Source organism: Pagrus major, chromosome 1, assembly GCF_040436345.1.
Source record: "Pagrus major chromosome 1, Pma_NU_1.0".
NCBI lineage: Eukaryota > Metazoa > Chordata > Actinopteri > Spariformes > Sparidae > Pagrus > Pagrus major.
Window position 1 is genome coordinate 24465964 of NC_133215.1, and position 21605 is coordinate 24487568.

At 42.1% G+C, this 21605-nt stretch overlaps 3 protein-coding genes, 1 long non-coding RNA gene and 1 pseudogene across 4 annotated transcripts; 1 reads left to right on the forward strand and 4 right to left on the reverse strand.

The window, feature by feature from the left end:
- Positions 1-707: 707 nt before the first annotated feature.
- Positions 708-1700, reverse strand: LOC141005011 (trace amine-associated receptor 13c-like). Its single transcript, XM_073476743.1, has one exon. The coding sequence runs from the start codon at positions 1698-1700 to the stop codon at positions 708-710; it is 993 nt and encodes a 330-aa protein (XP_073332844.1).
- Positions 1701-5055: 3355 nt separating this feature from the next.
- LOC140994169 (uncharacterized) lies at positions 5056-5690 on the forward strand. The gene is made up of 2 exons (XR_012178736.1): positions 5056-5171; positions 5516-5690. It is a non-coding gene; the product is annotated as an uncharacterized lncRNA (long non-coding RNA).
- A 1221-nt stretch (positions 5691-6911) lies between these two features.
- LOC141005156 (trace amine-associated receptor 13c-like) lies at positions 6912-7901 on the reverse strand. The gene has a single exon (XM_073476934.1). It carries the CDS (start codon positions 7899-7901, stop codon positions 6912-6914), a length of 990 nt encoding a protein of 329 aa, XP_073333035.1.
- Positions 7902-10007: 2106 nt separating this feature from the next.
- LOC140998475 (uncharacterized) lies at positions 10008-13873 on the reverse strand (annotated as a pseudogene).
- Positions 13874-19497: 5624 nt separating this feature from the next.
- LOC141004216 (trace amine-associated receptor 13c-like) lies at positions 19498-20490 on the reverse strand. Its single transcript, XM_073475686.1, has one exon. The coding sequence runs from the start codon at positions 20488-20490 to the stop codon at positions 19498-19500; it is 993 nt and encodes a 330-aa protein (XP_073331787.1).
- Between the last annotated feature and the right edge of the window lie 1115 nt (positions 20491-21605).

Here is a 21605-nt window from a genome sequence, read left to right on the forward strand (position 1 = left end):
AAAGGACAACACAATTTCATACTGTTTTACTTTGTTTATATTTGGCTGACCCTGCCACCTTTCTAGCTTCAAACAGTGTTCTGGGGACCTTATTTTCCTGAGAACAGCTTGTTTATTCACTTATGGAAAAGATATATATTTCTGAGTTTGTATTATTACCTCATTAATATTGTAAATATTTCAATTCTGAGTTTGAATTACTTCTCCAAAACTACATAGTGCCCCTTTAAAGGTATAAAGTTATAATCTACGTAAAGGCTGAAGGAAATGGCTGTAAACTTGTGCAGTTTTGAATATTCAAAAGATTACTTTGGTTAAATCAACTAATAGTTTGACTAATAGTTTAACAGAAAATAGCGGGAAAAGAGCTTATTACAATTTCCTCAAACCTAAAATGACATTCAATTTCCATTATTTGTGATATTAGCTATCTTAGATATTCAGTATGCCATAATGTAACATAAAAGAAAGCAGAAAATTTTAACTTTTATGAGGCTTAAACTACCAAGTGTTATTGCTTCATATTTTTTGATTTTTCAGCTCTGATTTACATCTGTGCTGAGTACTAACAGTCCAACAGACTAGCATGCTGTTTCAAGAGGGAAATGTAAAATATGAAATCAAACACCCAACCGTATGTCACATGCTGCATATAGGTTTTTAAATGACAGACGGCTGTTTCATTATTGTTACTGGAGAAAGTGACTTTAAAGTATATTTGCCTGAGAGGAATCCTGCTCTAGTATCCTCAGGGTGACAATGAACTTAATAGCTTTCCTAAACCACGGGTAGAAAAATGCGTATATGAGAGGGTTCAAACAAGAGTTAAAATAAAGCAGCCAGGACACGATGGCCCAGTATGAAGTACTATTTGAGATGTCCTGTCCTGCCAGAGAGGGGTAGTAATATGGACAGAAGGTCATCAGAAACACCAGTATGACAATACCCAGAGTCCTGGCTGCTTTTTTCTCTGATTTCTTTGCAGTGACTGTAACCGTACCGCCTGCAATGACTGTAACATGAGACTGCATGGCTCGAGCCTGAGACACTGCCACAATAAACACCCTCATGTACAGAACAATGATGACTGAACACGGACCGATGAACGTGAACACGAGGTCGATGGTTCCTGGGACGTAGTTGATCACCACCAAACACTCCCCGTGACAGGAGTTGTGTCTGTCCGGCCGCCTGAGCTGGTCCTTTAGAATCAGCCCGTTGTAGAGGAGTGAGCAGGCCCAGCACACACACACACACACCTCCACTCTGCTGCGAGTGATTTTGTTGGGGTAGTGCAGAGGATGACAAATAGCTACATAGCGGTCGATGGATATGAGCACCATGTTCCCCACAGAGGCTGAGGTGAGGATGAAGCTGAAAATGTAAGACAGAGTGCACATAAGATCGCCCAGCAGCCAGCAGGTTTCTATGAAGCGCGACATCTCCACCGGCATCACCAGCAGCCCCACCAGCAGGTCGGAGATGGCCAGGGAGAGCAGGAGCAGGTTGGTGGGCGTGTGGAGCTGTCTGAAGTGGGAGATGGAGATGATAACGAGCAGGTTGAGAGCCACAGTGAGCACTGTGATGTAGGAGAACAGAGTGTAGAGGAAGACGGCCTCAGAGCGAGGACGCTTTAAACCCCTGCAGGACAAGTTCAGGAGCTCAGGGAAGCAGAGCTCGGCTCGCTCCAGGCCCTCCATCGTCTGCCACTGAGGGGAGGTGATGGCCTGAACCTGCTGAGCTCCAGCAGCTCTCTGATCGTACCAGACATGGTGCAGCTCTGTTATCTCCTCCACAACTGCCCAGTCTTCCTCTTCATCACTGTCTTCTGTCAGCCTGTTCTTTGTTCCTTTAATTTCTCCTCATCTCCCTCACCCCTCCCTCACTTATTCCACCCTCCCTCCTTCCCTTTCAATCCCACTGATACTTGATGCAACATATTTGTCTCATGCAACAGATGGATAACTTTTCTGGAAAGTTTGTTTGAGTCACATCAACTTACCTTAAAGGTCCATGCTGTAGGATTTTGGGGGATTCGCCATGTTTAGTGCCACAGTAGGTTCACCTACACGGTTCGACCGGGAGAGTTAGGGGAGCAGTGTTCAGTTGGTTGCGATCTGCAACCTCACTGCTAGATGCCACTTAATCCTTCACACAGGACCTTTGAAGCCTTGAGGGGATCAGTGTCTGTTATCTGGGCATGTCAGTAATCAACAGACACGAGCTAAGGCAACATTACTGCAATGGTTGACTGACTAAGGGCATAACTAGACTCAAGCAGCAACTCGAAACAACAGTTTTTATATATTTGACAAGTACAAGAACAAAACCGCAGCAGTGGAACTGAAGTCTCTTCTGACCTTTAGACCTGGATACGGCGGCGACACTCAGCCTTGCTTCCAATTTTGCCCAGTGGCCACTTGCAGTATTGTAGTAAAAAAATTCCCTTGCAGCCCTTTCCCCGTAGATCACCATTATAAAAGAGACGTCTGTAGAATAGTAGGAACAGCACAAATAGGAACGATCAGATTAATGATTTCTGATTTCTGTGTAGCTGCTTCAGTTTCAGGCCTGGTATTGTTCATGCCGGATCACTCTTACTGGGACACTTAAGTACATTAGTACCATCGTTAATGTTGTTAGTAACATACCTGTATGTGCACTCCCTACTGTGACAAGCCAAAATGTCTGCTGTGAAAAGGGCTGATTAAGCTGATTTAGCAAAACTACCAAAATACCAAAATACTTAAGAACTTCTGTCAGGTCCACAATGGTTTAAATACATCTGTTTATATCTTCACTGTAATGCTGAATGATATACAGAACGGCTCTTTCTGATATGCATCCTCTCTAAAACAGTTCCACGCACAGTTGGATTTACTTCCCTCTTCTCTATCTGCTGTATCGTTGTAAGTTTTTCTTCTCGCTCGCCTGTGGTAACTTACTTTTCACAAACAACTACATCCATGTTTTCTGCCCCAGCTACATGTGGGACAAGGGGATATGGTTGCATCATGTGTTGATGTTAAAGTGTGCTTATTAACACCTTTGAGTGGAATTCAGTTGTGGGTTAATGTGTCAAACATTATTACAAGTGTCCCTCTGGTGCACAACACAGGTATCAGCAATAGGGTCTGTTTTTTTCATGTTGAAACTAATGTATCCTCTGAGGTACTGACATGTTTGATGAGTTCCTGTGTGTGTCAGTCTGAAATAATATCTAAACAAAACTTAAAGGGGCAATTTGTGTGATATAGCCAAATGTTTCAGTTTAAAACACTCAAAGAATGAATGAAAATTATGAACTGAATGTGAAGAAACAAAAGTGTTGATGTCAAAGACATTGATGTTGTAGAGATGTCTACTGAAGTTAGCGTGCCAGTGGACTATCCCCGGCCTGCCCTGTCTCCTAATACTCTCTGTACCAGCAGGAGGTGATAGTCCGACGGCCCCCGTAGTTTCAGCAGGGAGATGTAAAAGCTGCGAGTTCGTTGCTAATAGCCTAATAAGTAAAAAAAAAATAAACTCACAAAATGTCGAGAAAGGAAATATTTTACACATTTGTTCTTTAAACTGCTCAGCAGTGTATTTACTAATAATCTGCTGGAGCACAATTTGAACGCAGGGCCCTTAGTGGTAGTGGGTTGTGTTTTTATTACTGTGTTGCTGGAAGAGGGAATTTTTATCACAACTTAAATTTTGAATTTCAGGCTTTCAGGGAAAATATTTATCCTGGTTTGTTAAAGACTAATAACCTGCCTCATTTGACTTTTTGCATCGAGAGGATTCTTAAGTCTACTGTAAGATGCTTTGTTCAACTATTTTAAACCTTTGAATAAGATCTGGGTTGAAAATCAGTGAAATTATCCTTTAACAATGATTCCTTGTTTAATTAGCACTGTTAATACGAGGGATGCACAATAATATTGGCACGTCTTCAGTATCGGCTGATAGAAACCTTTAAAAGAAATATTGGCACTTGCCGAAAATGAACGTTTCTGCAGATATGACAGATGTCTCTTTCACTGTGCACACAACGCCAAGACTAAGTAGTTTGTTATCTTGCTCAATGACTGTGTTCATTTGAACAACACTATATGTCTGCATCAACCAATGGGCTATTATTGTAAGAGTAGGCATAAATATATGTTAAATGTATTTCAACAGAGACTTGATGTTCTCTGCAGTTAGATGGAAAGAAATATCTCTGTCCGTCTTGCTCCCACTTTGTTTGTATAATTGACTTCTTCTCATTGATTTAGAAACAGGGTGAATACACTTTGTCCACCAGATGTATTATCGAAATGGGGCCATACATCTGTGCAATGTATCAGGACCAGGTGAAAATGTGTCACATTTGTCGCAACATGGCTTTTCAGGTAAATTTGCATGAGCCTTTTCAGCCTTATCCCCTGTGATAAATACCTGAATGAAATACATTACAACCACTTCTGTCATATAGAAGCCTCTAGGTGCTTGTTTCATGTAATCACTTTAAAATAGAAATGCTGTGTGTTATTACTGTGGAGAACTATGTTTTGTTTGAACTACAAGTTACATGAGTACATTCATTATTGTCACCAAGAAAATTATCCTTACCATCAATTTTGTAGCTTAAAGAAAGGGGAGTAAAAAGCCTGAAATCAGATATATTAATGTAATAAATAAACTAAATTAAATAACTAAACTATTAGAAGCTGTCTGGAGATTAGCATCAGACGGTCAAAAGTAATTTTAGTGAGAAGAATCAAATCACTTTGGACGTCACAGACTTGCTCTTGAGCAACTACGTTAACATAAATGAGCAAGAATTCCTGTTTCCTATCTGATTAGATGTGTTTCTGCAGTACAAACAGATACGTTTCATATGTAATCAGGATGTTTGTTGGTATTTTTTTCTATCAGCTTCAGTTCTGTTTAGTTTCTACTTCCTGTGTCATGTTGAGTTGTTGCAGCTAATATGTGTCAAACCGTATTTATTCTAAATGAGTTTGCTCACAGTATTGATCTGATCGGTTTGATAAACATCTATTTTAATTTTCAGTGCCAAATTTGTGAGAATCCTTCATGTGGGATAAAAATACACAACCCATGTGTGTCCAGATACTTTAAAGGAAGATCAGAGCCGCGGTGTCCAGATTGTGATGACTTCTGGCCGCATGAAATTCCTGGTATTTATTGTTTATTTACTGATGAAGTCCTGCTTTTTAGTGCATAGTTGCTACAAAACTCACCATCTGCATCTGTTCCCAGGATACTATTCTTATACATCATACTTAAATACTGCTTGTATTTTATGTTTAAGATGAATGCTTGAAAAAGATCATTCCACCATTACAAATATGTTGACAAAAAACAAAAAAGACAACTGAAAGGGTTCAGTCGTCTTTTTGTTTTGTTTTACTTTTCAAAACTACACAGTAAATCAGGCTTGCTTTAGGTGTTTGAATGAATGAATATAATGAAAATGAATTAATCTGCTTGTGTTACATATTATTTATTGTGTTCATTACAGAAGTCAGACAAACGCGCTCTCAGTCCAGAAGATGAGGACTTCAGCACCAAATGTGTTTTTGTTTTCTTAAAACTGTTTATTAATTTTAACATACCTTTGTCATAAACCAAATTGTTATTATAAATGTCTTTGTTGTTATTTTTACAAAAATAAATGAGAATGTGTTCCACTCAAATGTCTTTATCATGTTTATTCACATGCAATAATCTTCAACAAACAAAGCCAATGCAGATTCTTATCGTGGTGTTTTAAACATTATCTGAAAAGAAACAAACACTTAGACGCAGAGTAATTGTCCTCTAGATTGTTCCCTTCTGTGTACTGCTTTGAGCTCAATTGTCAAGAACATCATGAAGCTCAAAATGTAATAGTAAAATATACATGATGACATTTGTTTTATCTCTGCATAAGACGCAGCTTGTTTCATCTGTCTGAATTCTCTCTTTAACTAGATTCTTGATCTGACAGAAAGCAGGTCTTATTATCACAAGAGCATTAATAGTTTTACAAACCAGGGGAGACATGAAGTTTGCTCTCATTTCCTCTCAAGAGTGAATATGGTTTCCACATTAGTTTTGTAATTCTGCTGAACCCTCGTGTATGATTTACACATCACCTTGATCAGTTTTCTTTGTACATGGAATCACTGACAACAATAATGAACATCATCAAACATCCAACTTAAGAAATGCTTCACATTTCCTGCCCCCTAAACACTTGGATGACATGAGGTAATGCAGTTAGGCAGCTTTTATTTCTTCAACTATATAGAGAAAAATAACTTTTGTAGAGTCTTTGTCCCTAAATGTGTGTTGTTTATAATCTAAAGACATAGATGTATTATTACCTCATTAATATTGTAAATATTTAATTCTGAGTTTGAATTACTTCTCCAAAGCTACATAGTGCCCCTTTAAAGGTATAAAGTTATAGTCTACGTAAAAGCTGAAGGAAATGGCTGTAAACTTGTACAGTTTTGAATATTCAAAAGATTACTTTGGTTAAGTCAACTAATAGTTTGACTAATAGTTTAACAGAAAATAGCGGGAGAAAAAAGCTTTTTACAATTTCTTCAAACCTAAAATGACATTCAATTTCCATTATTTGTGATATTAGCTGTCTTAGATATTCAGTATGCCATAATGTAACATAAAAGAAAGCAGAAAATTTTAACTTTTATGAGGCTTAAACTACCAAGTGTTATTGCTTCATATTTTTTGATTTTTCAGCTCTGATTTACATCTGTGCTGAGTACTAACAGTCCAACAGACTAGCAGGCTGTTTAAAGAGGGAAATGTAAAATGTGAAATCAAACACCCAACCGTATGTCACATGCTGCATATAGGTTTTTAAATGACAGACAGCAGTTTCATTATTGTTACTGGAGAAAGTGACTTTAAAGTATATTTGCCTGAGAGGAATACTGCTCTAGTATCCTCAGGGTGACAATGAACTTAATAGCTTTCCTAAACCACGGGTAGAAAAATGCATATATGAGAGGGTTCAAACAAGAGTTAAACAACAGCCAGGACACGATGACCCAGTATGAAGTACTGTTTGAGATGTCCTGTCCTGCCAGAGAGGGGTAGTAATATGGACAGAAGGTCATCAGAAACACCAGTATGACAATACCCAGAGTCCTGGCTGCTTTTTTCTCTGATTTCTTTGCAGTGACTGTAACCGTACCGCCTGCAATGACTGTAACATGAGACTGCATGGCTCGAGCCTGAGACACTGCCACAATAAACACCCTCATGTACAGAACAATGATGACTGAACACGGACCGATGAACGTGAACACGAGGTCGATAGTTCCTGAGACGTAGTTGATCACTACCAAACACTCCCCGTGACAGGAGTTGTGTCTGTCCGGCCGCCTGAGCTGGTCCTTTAGAATCAGCCCGTTGTAGAGGAGTGAGCAGGCCCAGCACACACACACACACACCTCCACTCTGCTGCGAGTGATTTCGTTGGGGTACTGCAGAGGATGACAAATAGCTACATAGCGGTCAATGGATATGAGCACCATGTTCCCCACAGAGGCTGAGGTGAGGATGAAGCTGATAATGTAATATAGAGCACACATGAGATCGCCCAGCAGCCAGCAGGATTCTATGAAGCACATCATCTCCACCGGCATCACCAGCAGCCCCACCAGCAGGTCGGAGATGGCCAGGGAGAGCAGGAGCAGGTTGGTGGGCGTGTGGAGCTGTCTGAAGTGGGAGATGGAGATGATAACGAGCAGGTTGAGAGCCACAGTGAGCACTGTGATGCAGGAGAACAGAGTGTAGAGGAAGACGGTCTCAGAGCGAGGACGCTTTAAACCCCTGCAGGACGAGTTCAGGAGCTCAGGGAAGCAGAGCTCGGCTCGCTCCATGCCCTCCATCGTCTGCTACTGAGGGGAGGTGATGACCTGAACTTGCTGAGCTCCAGCAGCTCTCTGATCGTACCAGACATGGTGCAGCTCTGTTATCTCCTCCACGACTGCCCAGTCATCCTCTTCATCACTGTCTTCTGTCAGCCCGTTCTTTGTTTCTTTAATTTCTCCTCATCTCCCTCACCCCTCCCTCACTTATTCCACCCTCCCTCCTTCCCTTTCAATCCCACTGATACTTGATGCAACACATTTGTCTCATGCAACAGATGGATAACTTTTCTGTAAGTTTTATTGAGTCATAGCAACTTACTTTAAAGGTCCATGCTGTAGGATTTTGGGGGATTCACCATGTTTTACCGCCACCGTAGGTTCATCTACACGCTTTGACTGGGAGAGTTAGGGGAGCAGTGTTCAGTTGGTTGCGATCTGCAACCTCACTGCTAGATGCCACTTAATCCTTCACACAGGACCTTTGAAGCCTTGAGGGGATCAGTGTCTGTTATCTGGGCATGTCAGTAATCAACAGACACGAGCTAAGGCAACATTACTGCAATGGTTGACTGACTAAGGGCATAACTAAACTCAAGCAGCACCTCGAAACAACAGTTGTTATAGATTTGACAAGTACAAGAACAAAACCGCAGCAGTGGAACTGAAGTCTTTTCTGACCTTTAGACCTGGATACGGCGGCGACACTCAGCCTTGCTTCCAATTTTGCCCAGTGGCCACTTGCAGTATTGCAGTGAAAAAATTCCCTTTCCCCATAGAACACCATTATAAAAGAGGCGTCTGTAAAACTGTTGACAGGAGACCTCCAACTGCAAACAAGGTCAATCATGACTCTTTCTGTTATGAGTTTTTGACTCATGGAGGTTTTATATTTTTAAAACTGAGAAAAACGGATTTAAAAATCTGTGACATCATCACCAAAGTCTGCTGGCATAATGGGAACTCATGGGCAGGGCCAGTGGGAGAAACACTACTGCACATATTCAGTGGGCCTCATAACCAGGAAGTAAAAGTGCACCAGACGAGCAATTCTTATTGGAATGAATAGGCGCCATCTTTAGGTCTAGTATCTAGCTCTATTATAAATCATAGGTGATTAAAGTATACCTGGATTTGGGCTCCGAACTCTGCCGACTTTGTAATTGTTAGGTTTATTGCTTTATTGCAAGATTTGCTGCTTTTCTCACTTGTATTTTGAATGTAGCTTTGGTTTCTCGACTACTCGTCAGACAAAACTGACAAAAAGAAGATGTGAGTTTTGGTTCTGGGAAATTGTAGAATTAAATCACTCAATGTGGCCCCGACAACATATTTGGTTACACGTCACAAGTGATATCCTATCAGCACTGAATAATCTGAATCTGCAAAGTAACTGTTAACTTAATTTGTAAATAGTGGAGAGTTAGCATAAAGGAGCAGAAAACGGAAAAACAGAAGTGAAGTACCTCAAAATTTTACTTTTTGTAGTTGTAGGTAATTGTAAGACGTTATATTCCATCACTGATACATTTACATTTACATTTAGGGCCTTTAGCAGACGCTTTTGTCCAAAGCGACTTACAATAAGTATATTTGTCACAAGAAAGAAACCACAGCATATCACTGTCGATAAAGTAAGAATGAAGTCACGAGTCATGCGATGCAGGGTCGAGTTGAAGTCTGAACAAGTGAGTCTTGAGTCTTGCGGAATATGGCGAGTGACTCTGCTGTCCTGTTATTGGTCGGGAGTTTGTTCCACTACTGAGGCGCCAGAACAGAGAAGAGTCGTGACTTTGCTGAGCGACCTTTGTTTGCTCTCAGTGATGGCAGTACCAGCCGGCCAGCTGATGTAGTTGAGGGAAGTGCTTATGCTGGGGCGTGTGGTCTGACTAGTGTTTGGAGGTAGATGGGTGCAGTTCCGTTGATGTACCAGCCGGCCAGCTGATGTAGTTGAGGGAAGTGCTTATGCTGGGGCTTGTGGTCTGACTAGTGTTTGGAGGTAGATGGGTGCAGTACCATCTTCTCTGATCCGGGCTGCAACAGGAAGCCAGTGGAGGTCACGGAGGAGGTGGGACACATGGGAGAATTTGGGTAAATTGAAAAGAAGGTACTCTGCAACGGTTTACGCTAAGATTCCACTGGATGCATGTCCGCTGCGTTACGGCTCCAGTACGGTCTTGCTCCGTCGTCCGGCAACCGCCGAACAGCTGGAGTTACAAGACCGAGGAGTTCCCGCGATAATAATCACCCGTGGCTGCAGTTATAGGTATGTGTTATAAACACAACAACACAAAGTGTTCCCGACCGAAGGATAAGAAGAAGAGCTTGTATTTGTCTCTTTTTTGAGGTTTTATTTTGAAAATTAACCGGATGTCATGTTGTTGTTTCGTGTCTGACTTCCTGTCTGCTCTGTGCTGAATTCGGCTGAATTGCTGCGTCGTGCTCCGGCATCTGCCACATATAGAAGTCCTGCATATCTGCTCCAGAGGACTGCGGACTGCCGGAGCTGGGATGCAGCAGACACGCAGCGGTAACACATAGACTAGAGTGAAACTGATCAGCTCTGCTGCCGTGGCAGAGCCGTGACGCAGCGGACACGTATCTGGTGGAATCGAGGGGTTAGTCGCAGAGGCTGGGAGTCCAGCCAAGAGCAAGTTGCAGTAGTCCAGGCGGGAGATGACCAGCGCTTGGTACAGGAGTAGTGTTGCGTCCTTTGTGAGGAAAGACTGGATCCTGTGGATGTTGTAGAGGGCAAATCTGCAGGATTGTGCCACAGCAGTGATGTTTGGGGTGCAGGACAGTCTGTCACTGAGGATTACGCCCAGGTTCCTCGCAGTCGATAAAGGCGATACTGTGACGTCCTCGACAGTGACTGACAGGTCCATGCGAGGGCAGTTTTTCCCCGGGATGAAGAGGAGTTCAGTTTTATTAAGATTGAGCTTGAGGTGGTGCGCAGTTGTCCAAGTGGAGATGTCTGCCAGACATTCCGAGATGCATGTTGCAACGTTGGTGAGGATGGAGGGAAAGAGAGGAACAATTGGGTGTCGCCTGTATAACAGTGGTAAGAGAATACATGTGATGTGATTGCAGAGCAAATAGAAGTGGTCCTAGTACTGAGCCTTGAGGGACACCAGTTTCCAGAAAGCAGGGTTTGGACAAGGAGTCATTCCATATGACCTGAAGGGTGCGATTTGTCAGGTATGATGTGAACCAAGTTAGAGCAGAGTCAGCAATGCCAAGTTCAGCCAGAGTGGAGAGGAGGATTTGGTGGCTGACTGTGTCAAACGCAGAAGATAGGTCGAGGAGAATGAGGACGGATGAGTGGGACGAGGCTCTGGCGGCACAGAGGGACTCAGTCGATGTGAGGAGGGCCGTCTCAGTGGAATGGGCAGTCCTGAAGCCTGACTGATTGGGGTCAAGGAAGTTGTTTTGTGAAAGGTAGGAGGACAGTTGGTTGTAGACGCACGTTCTAGGGTTTTAGAGAGGAATGAAAGAAGAGATACAGATCTGTAGTTTCGGATGTCAGCTGAGTCTAGGGTGGGTTTCTTTAGGAGTGGCTTTACTGAAGCAGTCTTGAAAGGAGCTGGAATAAGGCCTGAAGCGAGGGAGGAGTTGATCAGGGTAGTGAGGAATGGCAAGATGTCATGAGAGATGTCTTGGAGAAGGGAGGAGGGAATCGGGTCAAGGGCACAGGTGGTGGCAGAGACGTAGATGTAACTAGTGTGTGAACATCTTCAGAGGAGAGAGGGCTGAAGCAGGTAAAGCCATCAGAGGTGAGGGTTTGGGGAGGTGCTTTCTGGATGGGCATAGGAGTAAATGAGGATCTGATGTCTTTTACTTTCTTGCAAAGTCATCAACAGTGAGGGAGGAAGGAGGGGGATGGGTAGGAGGGGTGAGAAGGGAAGAGAACATGGATGATAGTTTCCTGGGGTTGAAGGCAGAGGAGTTGATCTTTGACAGGTAGAGGGCAGATTTAGCTGCTGACACAGTTGAGGTGAAGTCAGAGAGGAGGTTGTGGTAGTGAGCAAGGTCATCAGGATGACGTGATTTTTTCATTTTCTCTCTTCGGCTCGTAGCGTCGATCTATTGGTTCGCAGAGATTCAGACAGCTGGGGGGGGGGGTGATCGTGCTGGTCGGGAGGTGAGGGGACAGAGAGCGTCTAAAGAGGAAGGGAAGGAGGATAACAAAGTGGAGAGGCTTTCTTGGTGGACATTAGAGAGAAGTGTTCTGTTGATAGTAGTGAGGAAAGAACAGTTGAGGAGAGAGTGGAGGGAGAGAGGGATTTCAGGTTGCGGTGGTTGGTGACCGTGTGAGGTGTAGGGGCGAGGGAGGTGGTTGACTTCAAGGGGACAGAGAAAGATACAAAGTGGTGGTTGGACACAGTGAGAGGGGTAACAGAGAGTGCCGAGGTACTACAGGACCTTGTGAAGACAAGGTCAAGTTGGTTCCCGGCCCGGTGGGGAGAGGGGGAGAGTGTGTGGTCAAATGCGAAGAAGAAGTCAATGAATTCAGATGAGTGTAGCTTCTCAGGGTGGATGTTGAAGTCACCCAGGACAACGCGTGGTGTGCCATCGTCAGGGGAGCAGCTTAGGAGGACGTCCATCTCATCAAAGAAGTCACGGAGAGGACCGGGAGGGCAGTAGATCACCACAATGTTGAGCTTGAAAGAAGGGTGACAGAGACAGCGTGGAATTCAAGTGCAGATCTGGGTAGCTGGTCCAGGGAAGGACCCCGTAGGACCACATGGGTGTGATGAGGAGTCCAGTTCCCCTTTTGCGACCTGTTAGTCTGGAGGAGTGTGAGAATGAGTAGGCAGTTGAGAGGGCAGCTGGAGTGGCAGTGTTTTCTGGGGTGATCCAGGTCTCCGTAAGGGCCAGGAAGTGGAGAGTCTGCAGGGAGGCATAGGCTGAGAGACTCCCTAAGTCTTTGTTCGACAGTCTTCGTACGGCTCGCCTGACGCTGCATCTGAAGCTGGAGTGACTAGCCCATATGTGCTAAATTTACCTCATGCAGGGTTAACTCTGCCCTGCAATCAAGCCTATTCATCACAACTAAGTTGGCCGAAAACTGGCTAAGAACCACTCAGCATCAGCAGTTTCACAAGAATTCACACAAAAGGTATCTAGACAAGATTAAATATGACAACTAACCCTCCTCACAGAATGCCTAAACACTGGATCTACAATTACTTTCTGACTTACCAGCAGCAGTTTCACAGTTTCTTTCCCTTAAGGTGCGTTCACAGTGGAACTTTTATTTTTGTCGCTGGCGACAAGTTTACATATTAAGTCAACGCAAACGAGCGACTGAGCGATTAATCGCTCAGGTGAAAAATCGCTGGGGCTCTGAGCGACAGCGACAGAGCGACGGAGCGAAAAATCGCTCAATCGCTCTGTCGCTCGAGATGAGAAATCCCAAGTCTCTGGCCGTCAGTCGCTTGTCGCTCAGCGTTGATTGGCTGCCGTAATCTATGTGTAACTATGACAACTACTGAAACCATGGAAACGTAATGTAACTACACTGGTCCGGAAGAGCAAAGCCGGCTTTACTTTGACTTCTGGATAAAGACTATTTTCTGGATACAGAGATATGACAGTGGACGTGGACAGGCTTATTGTCCTTGTGTCTTCCCACAGAATCCTGTGGGACCACACAATCAATGATTACAAAAAAACGCACACACAGCCACTCACCGGAGACAAATGGCCAGGCGCTCCTCAGCTGGGATGGAGCGCCTGTAGTTGGTGTCCAACCAGGCAATCCTGCCTCCGATTCTCACCAACAGCTCGTCAAACTGGGCCGTTGTCAGCAGCGTATACCGTTGAAAACGGTTGGCGTCCAGACGCAGCTCCTGGAATAGCCGGTGGTATTCACAGAGATCAGTGCACATCTTGAGTATGTTGTGGACCCAAAACCGACAACGCTTGGTTGTACAGCGCTTGTGGGACTTCCACAACAGGTAAACGGCGGCAACAGGTACAATGTCAGCCATGCTGGACCAATACAAACAGGAAGAAATGAGCACCTCCGAGCGACGTGAAATTCACTGGAATCGCTTGAATGACGTTATCAGAGCGATCTGTTGAATTGTGCCGACGAGCGACTGCAGCTGAGCGACAGAGCGATTTTTTTGGAGCGACACGAGCGACAGCGACAAAAATAAAAGGTCCGGTGTGAACGCACCTTTAGACAAAGTGTAACTTTGCTAATTCTAAATTTTGACACTAACATTTTTACTTTTACTGCAAATGGCTATCAGTTCCAAATATGTTAAATATGTTATTGGTCTCCTTGATTTTTAATAATCAGTATCACATTGGTTGATCCCTCATTATGACATTTTAAAGACAAAAAAAAGAATCGATAGAACCAAAAAGACAACTGACAATGAAAATAATTGTTAATTGAAGCCCTGGATTTGCCTCTTATTCACACATGCTCACACACAGATGGTAACAGATCAGCTACACAAGACACTGGTCGAAGCATCAGTTGCGATTCACTGTTCGCCGTTTTGTGGACAGGACCGAACTGTCCACCCTGCGATTAATGGATGACACATTCTGCCTCCCAAGCCAGAGCTGGGATGAGCTTTTACTCATCCAGGACCTCTTGGACCAGCTCTGCTTGCTCGTTTTAAATTGGGTTTGACAAAGTGCTAAAAGCAGATATGGTCACAGTCCAAATTTCTCTTCAATCCCCAAGGTTTATAACAATCCCACCTAACTTTCCATCAGTCCTGAAGTGCCTGAGACTGCTGCTTCGGTTAGGATGTGGAGTTCAGAGTACCATCCCATCATCCCTGTGTGTTTGCCTCTGCAGCTGTATGTGTAGGCCTTTTTCACAGAGTACATGTTGTCACAGTAGGAACAGCACAAATAGGAACGATCAGATTAATGATTTCTGATTTCTGTGTAGCTGCTTCAGTTTCAGGCCTGGTATTGTTCATGCCGGATCACTCTTACTGGGACACTTAAGTACATTAGTACCATCGTTAATGTTGTTAGTAACATACCTGTATGTGCATTCCCTACTGTGACAAGCCAAAATGTCTGCTGTGAACAGGGCTGATTAAGCTGATTTAGCAAACCTACCAAAATACCAAAATACTTAAGAACTTCTGTAAGGTCCACAATGGTTTAAATACATCTGTTTATATCTTCACTGTAATGCTGAATGATATACAGAACGGCTCTTTCTGATATGCATCCTCTCTAAAACAGTTCCACGCACAGTTGGATTTACTTCCCTCTTCTCTATCTGCTGTATCGTTGTAAGTTTTTCTTCTCGCTCGCCTGTGGTAACTTACTTTTCCCAAAGAGTACATCCATGTTTTCTGCCCCAGCTACATGTGGGACAAGGGGATATGGTTGCATCATGTGTTGATGTTAAAGTGTGCTTATTAACACCTTTGAGTGGAATTCAGTTGTGGGTTAATGTGTCAAACATTATTACAAGTGTCCCTCTGGTGCACAACACAGGTATCAGCAATAGGGTCTGTTTTTTTATGTTGAAACTAATGTATCCTCTGAGGTACTGACATGTTTGATGAGTTCCTGTGTGTGTCAGTCTGAAATAATATCTAAACAAAACTTAAAGGGGCAATTTGTGTGATATAGCCAAATGTTTCAGTTTAAAACACTTAAAGAATTAATGAAAATTATGAACTGAATGTGAAGAAACAAAAGTGTTGATGTCAAAGACATTGATGTTGTAGAGATGTCTACTGAAGTTAGCGTGCCAGTGGACTATCCCCGGCCTGCCCTGTCTCCTAATACTCTCTGTACCAGCAGGAGGTGATAGTCCGACGGCCCCCGTAGTTTCAGCAGGGAGATGTAAAAGCTGCGAGTTCGTTGCTAATAGCCTAAAAAGTAAAAAAAAAAATAAACTCACAAAATGTCGAGAAAGGAAATATTTTACACATTTGTTCTTTAAACTGCTCAGCAGTGTATTTACTAATAATCTGCTGGAGCACAATTTGAACGCAGGGCCCTTAGTGGTAGTGGGTTGTGTTTTTATTACTGTGTTGCTGGAAGAGGGAATTTTTATCACAACTTAAATTTTGAATTTCAGGCTTTCAGGGAAAATATTTATCCTGGTTTGTTAAAGACTAATAACCTGCCTCATTTGACTTTTTGCATCGAGAGGATTCTTAAGTCTACTGTAAGATGCTTTGTTCAACTATTTTAAACCTTTGAATAAGATCTGGGTTGAAAATCAGTGAAATTATCCTTTAACAATGATTCCTTGTTTAATTAGCACTGTTAATACGAGGGATGCACAATAATATTGGCACGTCTTCAGCATTGGCTGATAGAAACCTTTAAAAGAAATATTGGCACTTGCCGAAAATGAACGTTTCTGCAGATATGACAGATGTCTCTTTCACTGTGCACACAACACCAAGACTAAGTAGTTTGTTATCTTGCTCAATGACTGTGTTCATTTGAACAACACTATATGTCTGCATCTACCAATGGGCTATTATTGTAAGAGTAGGCATAAATATATGTTAAATGTATTTCAACAGAGACTTGATGTTCTCTGCAGTTAGATGGAAAGAAATATCTCTGTCCGTCTTGCTCCCACTTTGTATAATTGACTTCTTCTCATTGATTTAGAAACGGGGTGAATACACTTTGTCCACCAGATGTATTATCGAAATGGGGCCATACATCTGTGCAATGTATCAGGACCAGGTGAAAATGTGTCACATTTGTCGCAACATGGCTTTTCAGGTAAATTTGCATGAGCCTTTTCAGCCTTATCCCCTGTGATAAATACCTGAATGAAATACATTACAACCACTTCTGTCATATAGAAGCCTCTAGGTGCTTGTTTCATGTAATCACTTTAAAATAGAAAATGCTGTGTGTTATTACTGTGGAGAACTATGTTTTGTTTGAACTACAAGGTTACATGAGTACATTCATTATTGTTACCGAGAAAATTATCCTTACCATCAATTTTGAGGTTTAAAGAAAGGGGAGTAAAAAGCCTGAAATCAGATTATTAATGTAAAAAATAAACTAAATTAAATAACTAAACTATTAGAAGCTGTCTGGAGATTAGCATCAGACGGTCAAAAGTAATTTTAGTGAGAAGAATCAAATCACTTTGGACGTCACAGACTTGCTCTTGAGCAACTACGTTAACATAAATGAGCAAGAATTCCTGTTTCCTATCTGATTAGATGTGTTTCTGCAGTACAAACAGATACATTTCATATGTAATCAGGATGTTTGTTGGTATTTTTTTCTATCAGCTTCAGTTCTGTTTAGTTTCTACTTCCTGTGTCATGTTGAGTTGTTGCAGCTAATATGTGTCAAACCGTATTTATTCTAAATGAGTTTGCTCACAGTATTGATCTGATCAGTTTGATAAACATCTATTTTAATTTTCAGTGCCAAATTTGTGAGAATCCTTCATGTGGGATAAAAATACACAACCCATGTGTGTCCAGATACTTTAAAGGAAGATCAGAGCCGCGGTGTCCAGATTGTGATGACTTCTGGCCGCATGAAATTCCTGGTATTTATTGTTTATTTACTGATGAAGTCCTGCTTTTTAGTGCATAGTTGCTACAAAACTCACCATCTGCATCTGTTCCCAGGATACTATTCTTATACATCATACTTAAATACTGCTTGTATTTTATGTTTAAGATGAATGCTTGAAAAAGATCATTCCACCATTACAAATATGTTGACAAAAAACAAAAAAAGACAACTGAAAGGGTTCAGTTGTCTTTTTGTTTTGTTTTACTTTTCAAAACTACACAGTAAATCAGGCTTGCTTTAGGTGTTTGAATGAATGAATATAATGAAAATGAATTAATCTGCTAGTGTTACATATTATTTATTGTGTTCATTACAGAAGTCAGACAAACCCGCTCTCAGTCCAGAAGATGAGGACTTCAGCACCAAATGTGTTTTTGTTTTCTTAAAACTGTTTATTAATTTTAACATACCTTTGTAATAAACCAAATTGTTAATATGAATGTCTTTGTTGTTATTTTTACAAAAATAAATGAGAATGTGTTCCACTCAAATGTTTTTATTATGTTTATTCACATGCAATAATCTTCAACAAACAAAGCCAATGCAGATTCTTATCGTGGTGTTTTAAACATTATCTGAAAAGAAACAAACACTTAGACGCAGAGTAATTGTCCTCTAGATTGTTCCCTTCTGTATGCTGCTTTGAGCTCAATTGTCAAGAACATCATGAAGCTCAAAATGTAATAGTAAAATATACATGATGACATTTGTTTTATCTCTGCATAAGACGCAGCTTGTTTCATCTGTCTGAATTCTCTCTTCTATTCTCTAGATTCTTGATCTGACAGAAAGCAGGTCTTATTATTACAAGAGCATTAATAGTTTTACAAACCAGGGGAGACATGAAGTTTGCTCTCATTTCCACTCAAGAGTGAATATGGTTTCCACATTAGTTTTGTAATTCTGCTGAACCCTCGTGTATGATTTACACATCACCTTGATCAGTTTTCTTTGTACATGGAATCACTGACAACAATAATGAACATCATCAAACATCCAACTTCAGAAATGCTTCACATTTTCTGCCCCCTAAACACTTGACATGAGGTAATGCAGTTAGGCAGCGTTTATTTCTTCAACTATATAGAGAAAAATAACTTTTGTAGAGTCTTTGTCATTAAATTCTAATGTGTGTTGTTTATAATCTAAAGACGGTGTTTGTCACTTGACCTCTCAGGAGCTCAGCATGTTCAGCCTGTTGTGGTCCACACAGGTTAAGAATTAAAGGTGCACTATGTAGTTTTGGGGAAAGAAATTTTAATCAGAAGAGAAAGATCATTGATTTTTTTATGCCTAAACAAACTCTCCTCGTTTTCATGACTGAATAAACTGAATAAACAAACGGACCTTAAAGTACAAGACAACTTCATACTGTTTTACTTTGTTTATATTTGGCTGACCCTGCCACCTTTCTAGCTTCAAACAGTGTTCTGGGGACCTTATTTTCCTGAGAACAGCTTGTTTATTCACTTATGGAAAAGATATATATTTCTGAGTTTGTATTATTACCTCATTAATATTGTAAATATTTCAATTCTGAGTTTGAATTACTTCTCCAAAACTACATAGTGCCCCTTTAAAGGTATAAAGTTATAATCTACGTAAAGGCTGAAGGAAATGGCTGTAAACTTGTGCAGTTTTGAATATTCAAAAGATTACTTTGGTTAAATCAACTAATAGTTTGACTAATAGTTTAACAGAAAATAGCGGGAAAAGAGCTTATTACAATTTCCTCAAACCTAAAATGACATTCAATTTCCATTATTTGTGATATTAGCTGTCTTAGATATTCAGTATGCCATAATGTAACATAAAAGAAAGCAGAAAATTTTAACTTTTATGAGGCTTAAACTACCAAGTGTTATTGCTTCATATTTTTTGATTTTTCAGCTCTGATTTACATCTTTGCTGAGTACTAACAGTCCAACAGACTAGCATGCTGTTTCAAGAGGTAAATGTAAAATGTGAAATCAACACCCAACCGTATGTCACATGCTGCATATAGGTTTTTAAATGACAGACAGCAGTTTCATTATTGTTACTGGAGAAAGTGACTTTAAAGTATATTTGCCTGAGAGGAATCCTGCTCTAGTATCCTCAGGGTGACAATGAACTTAATAGCTTTCCTAAACCACGGGTAGAAAAATGCGTATATGAGAGGGTTCAAACAAGAGTTAAAAAACAACAGCCAGGACACGATGACCCAGTATGAAGTACTGTTTGAAATGTCCTGTCCTGCCAGAGAGGGGTAGTAAAATGGACAGAAGGTCATCAGAAACACCAGTATGACAATACCCAGAGTCCTGGCTGCTTTTTTCTCTGATTTCTTTGCAGTGACTGTAACCGTACCGCCTGCAATGACTGTAACATGAGACTGCATGGCTCGAGCCTGAGACACTGCCACAATAAACACCCTCATGTACAGAACAATGATGACTGAACACGGACCGATGAACATGAACACGAGGTCGATGGTTCCTGAGACGTAGTTCATCACTACCAAACACTCCTCGTGGCAGGAGTTGTGTCTGTCCGGCCACCTGAGATGGTCCTTTACAATCAGCCCGTTGTAGAGGAGTGAGCAGGCCCAGCACACACACACACACACCTCCACTCTGCTGCGAGTGATTTTGTTGGGGTACTGCAGAGGATGACAAATAGCTACATAGCGGTCAATGGATATGAGCACCATGTTCCCCACAGAGGCTGAGTTGAGGGTGAAGCCGATAATGTAAGACAGAGTGCACATGAGATCGCCCAGCAGCCAGCAGGTTTCTATGAAGCGCAACATATCACACGGCATCACCAGCAGCCCCACCAGCAGGTCGGAGATGGCCAGGGAGAGCAGGAGCAGGTTGGTGGGCGTGTGGAGCTGTACGAAGTGGGAGATGGAGATGATAACCAGCAGGTTGAGAGCTACAGTGAGCACGGTGATACAGGACAACAGAGTGTAGAGGAAGACGGCCTCAGAGCGAGGACGCTTTAAACTCCTGCAGGACGAGTTCAGGAGCTCAGGGTAGCAGAGCTCGGCTCGCTCCAGGCCCTCCATCGTCTGCCACTGAGGGGAGGTGATGGCCTGAACCTGCTGAGCTCCAGCAGCTCTCTGATCGTACCAGACATGGTGCAGCTCTGTAATCTCCTCCACAACTCCCCAGTCATCCTCTTCATCACTGTCTTCTCTCAGCCTGTTCTTTGTTTCTTTAATTTCTCTTCATCTCCCTCACCCCTCCCTCACTTATTCCACCCTCCCCCCTTCCCTTTCAATCCCACTGATACTTGATGCAACATATTTGTTTCATGCAGCAGATGGATAACTTTTCTGTAAGTTTTGTTTGAGTTATAGCAACTTACCTTAAAGGTCCATGCTGTAGGATTTTGGGGAATTCGCCATGTTTTACCGCCACCGTAGGTTCACCTACACGCTTTGACTGGGAGAGTTAGGGGAGCAGTGTTCAGTTGGTTGCGATCTGCAACCTCACTGCTAGATGCCACTAAATCCTTCACACAGGACCTTTGAAGCCTTGAGGGGATAAGTGTCTGTTATCTGGGCATGTCAGTAATCAACAGACACGAGCTAAGGCAACATTACTGCAATGGTTGACTGACTAAGGGCATAACTAAACTCAAGCAGCACCTTGAAACAACAGCTGTCATATATTTCACAAGTACAAGAAGAAAACCGCAGCAGTGGAACTGAAGTCTCTTCTGACCTTTAGACCTGGATACGGCGGCGACGCTCAGCCTTGCTTCCAATTTTGCCCAGTGGCCACTTGCAGCATTGCAGTGAAAAAATTCCCTTTCCCCATAGAACACCATTATAAAAGAGACGTCTGTAAAACTGTTGACAGGAGACCTCCAACTGCAAACAATGTCAAACATGTTATGAGTTTTTGACTCATGGAGGTTTTATATTTGTAAAACTGAGAAAAATGGATTTAAAAATCTGTGACATCATCACCAAAGTCTGCTGGCATAATGGGAACTCATGGGCAGGGCCAGTGGGAGAAACACTACTGCACATATTTAGTGGGTCTCATAACCAGGAAGTAAACCTGGAAGCTGGAAAAGGTTTTTGTTTTGTGCACCAGATGAGTAATTCTTATTGGACTGAATAGGTGCCATCTTTGGGTCTAGTATCTATTTCTATTATAAATTGTGGGTGAT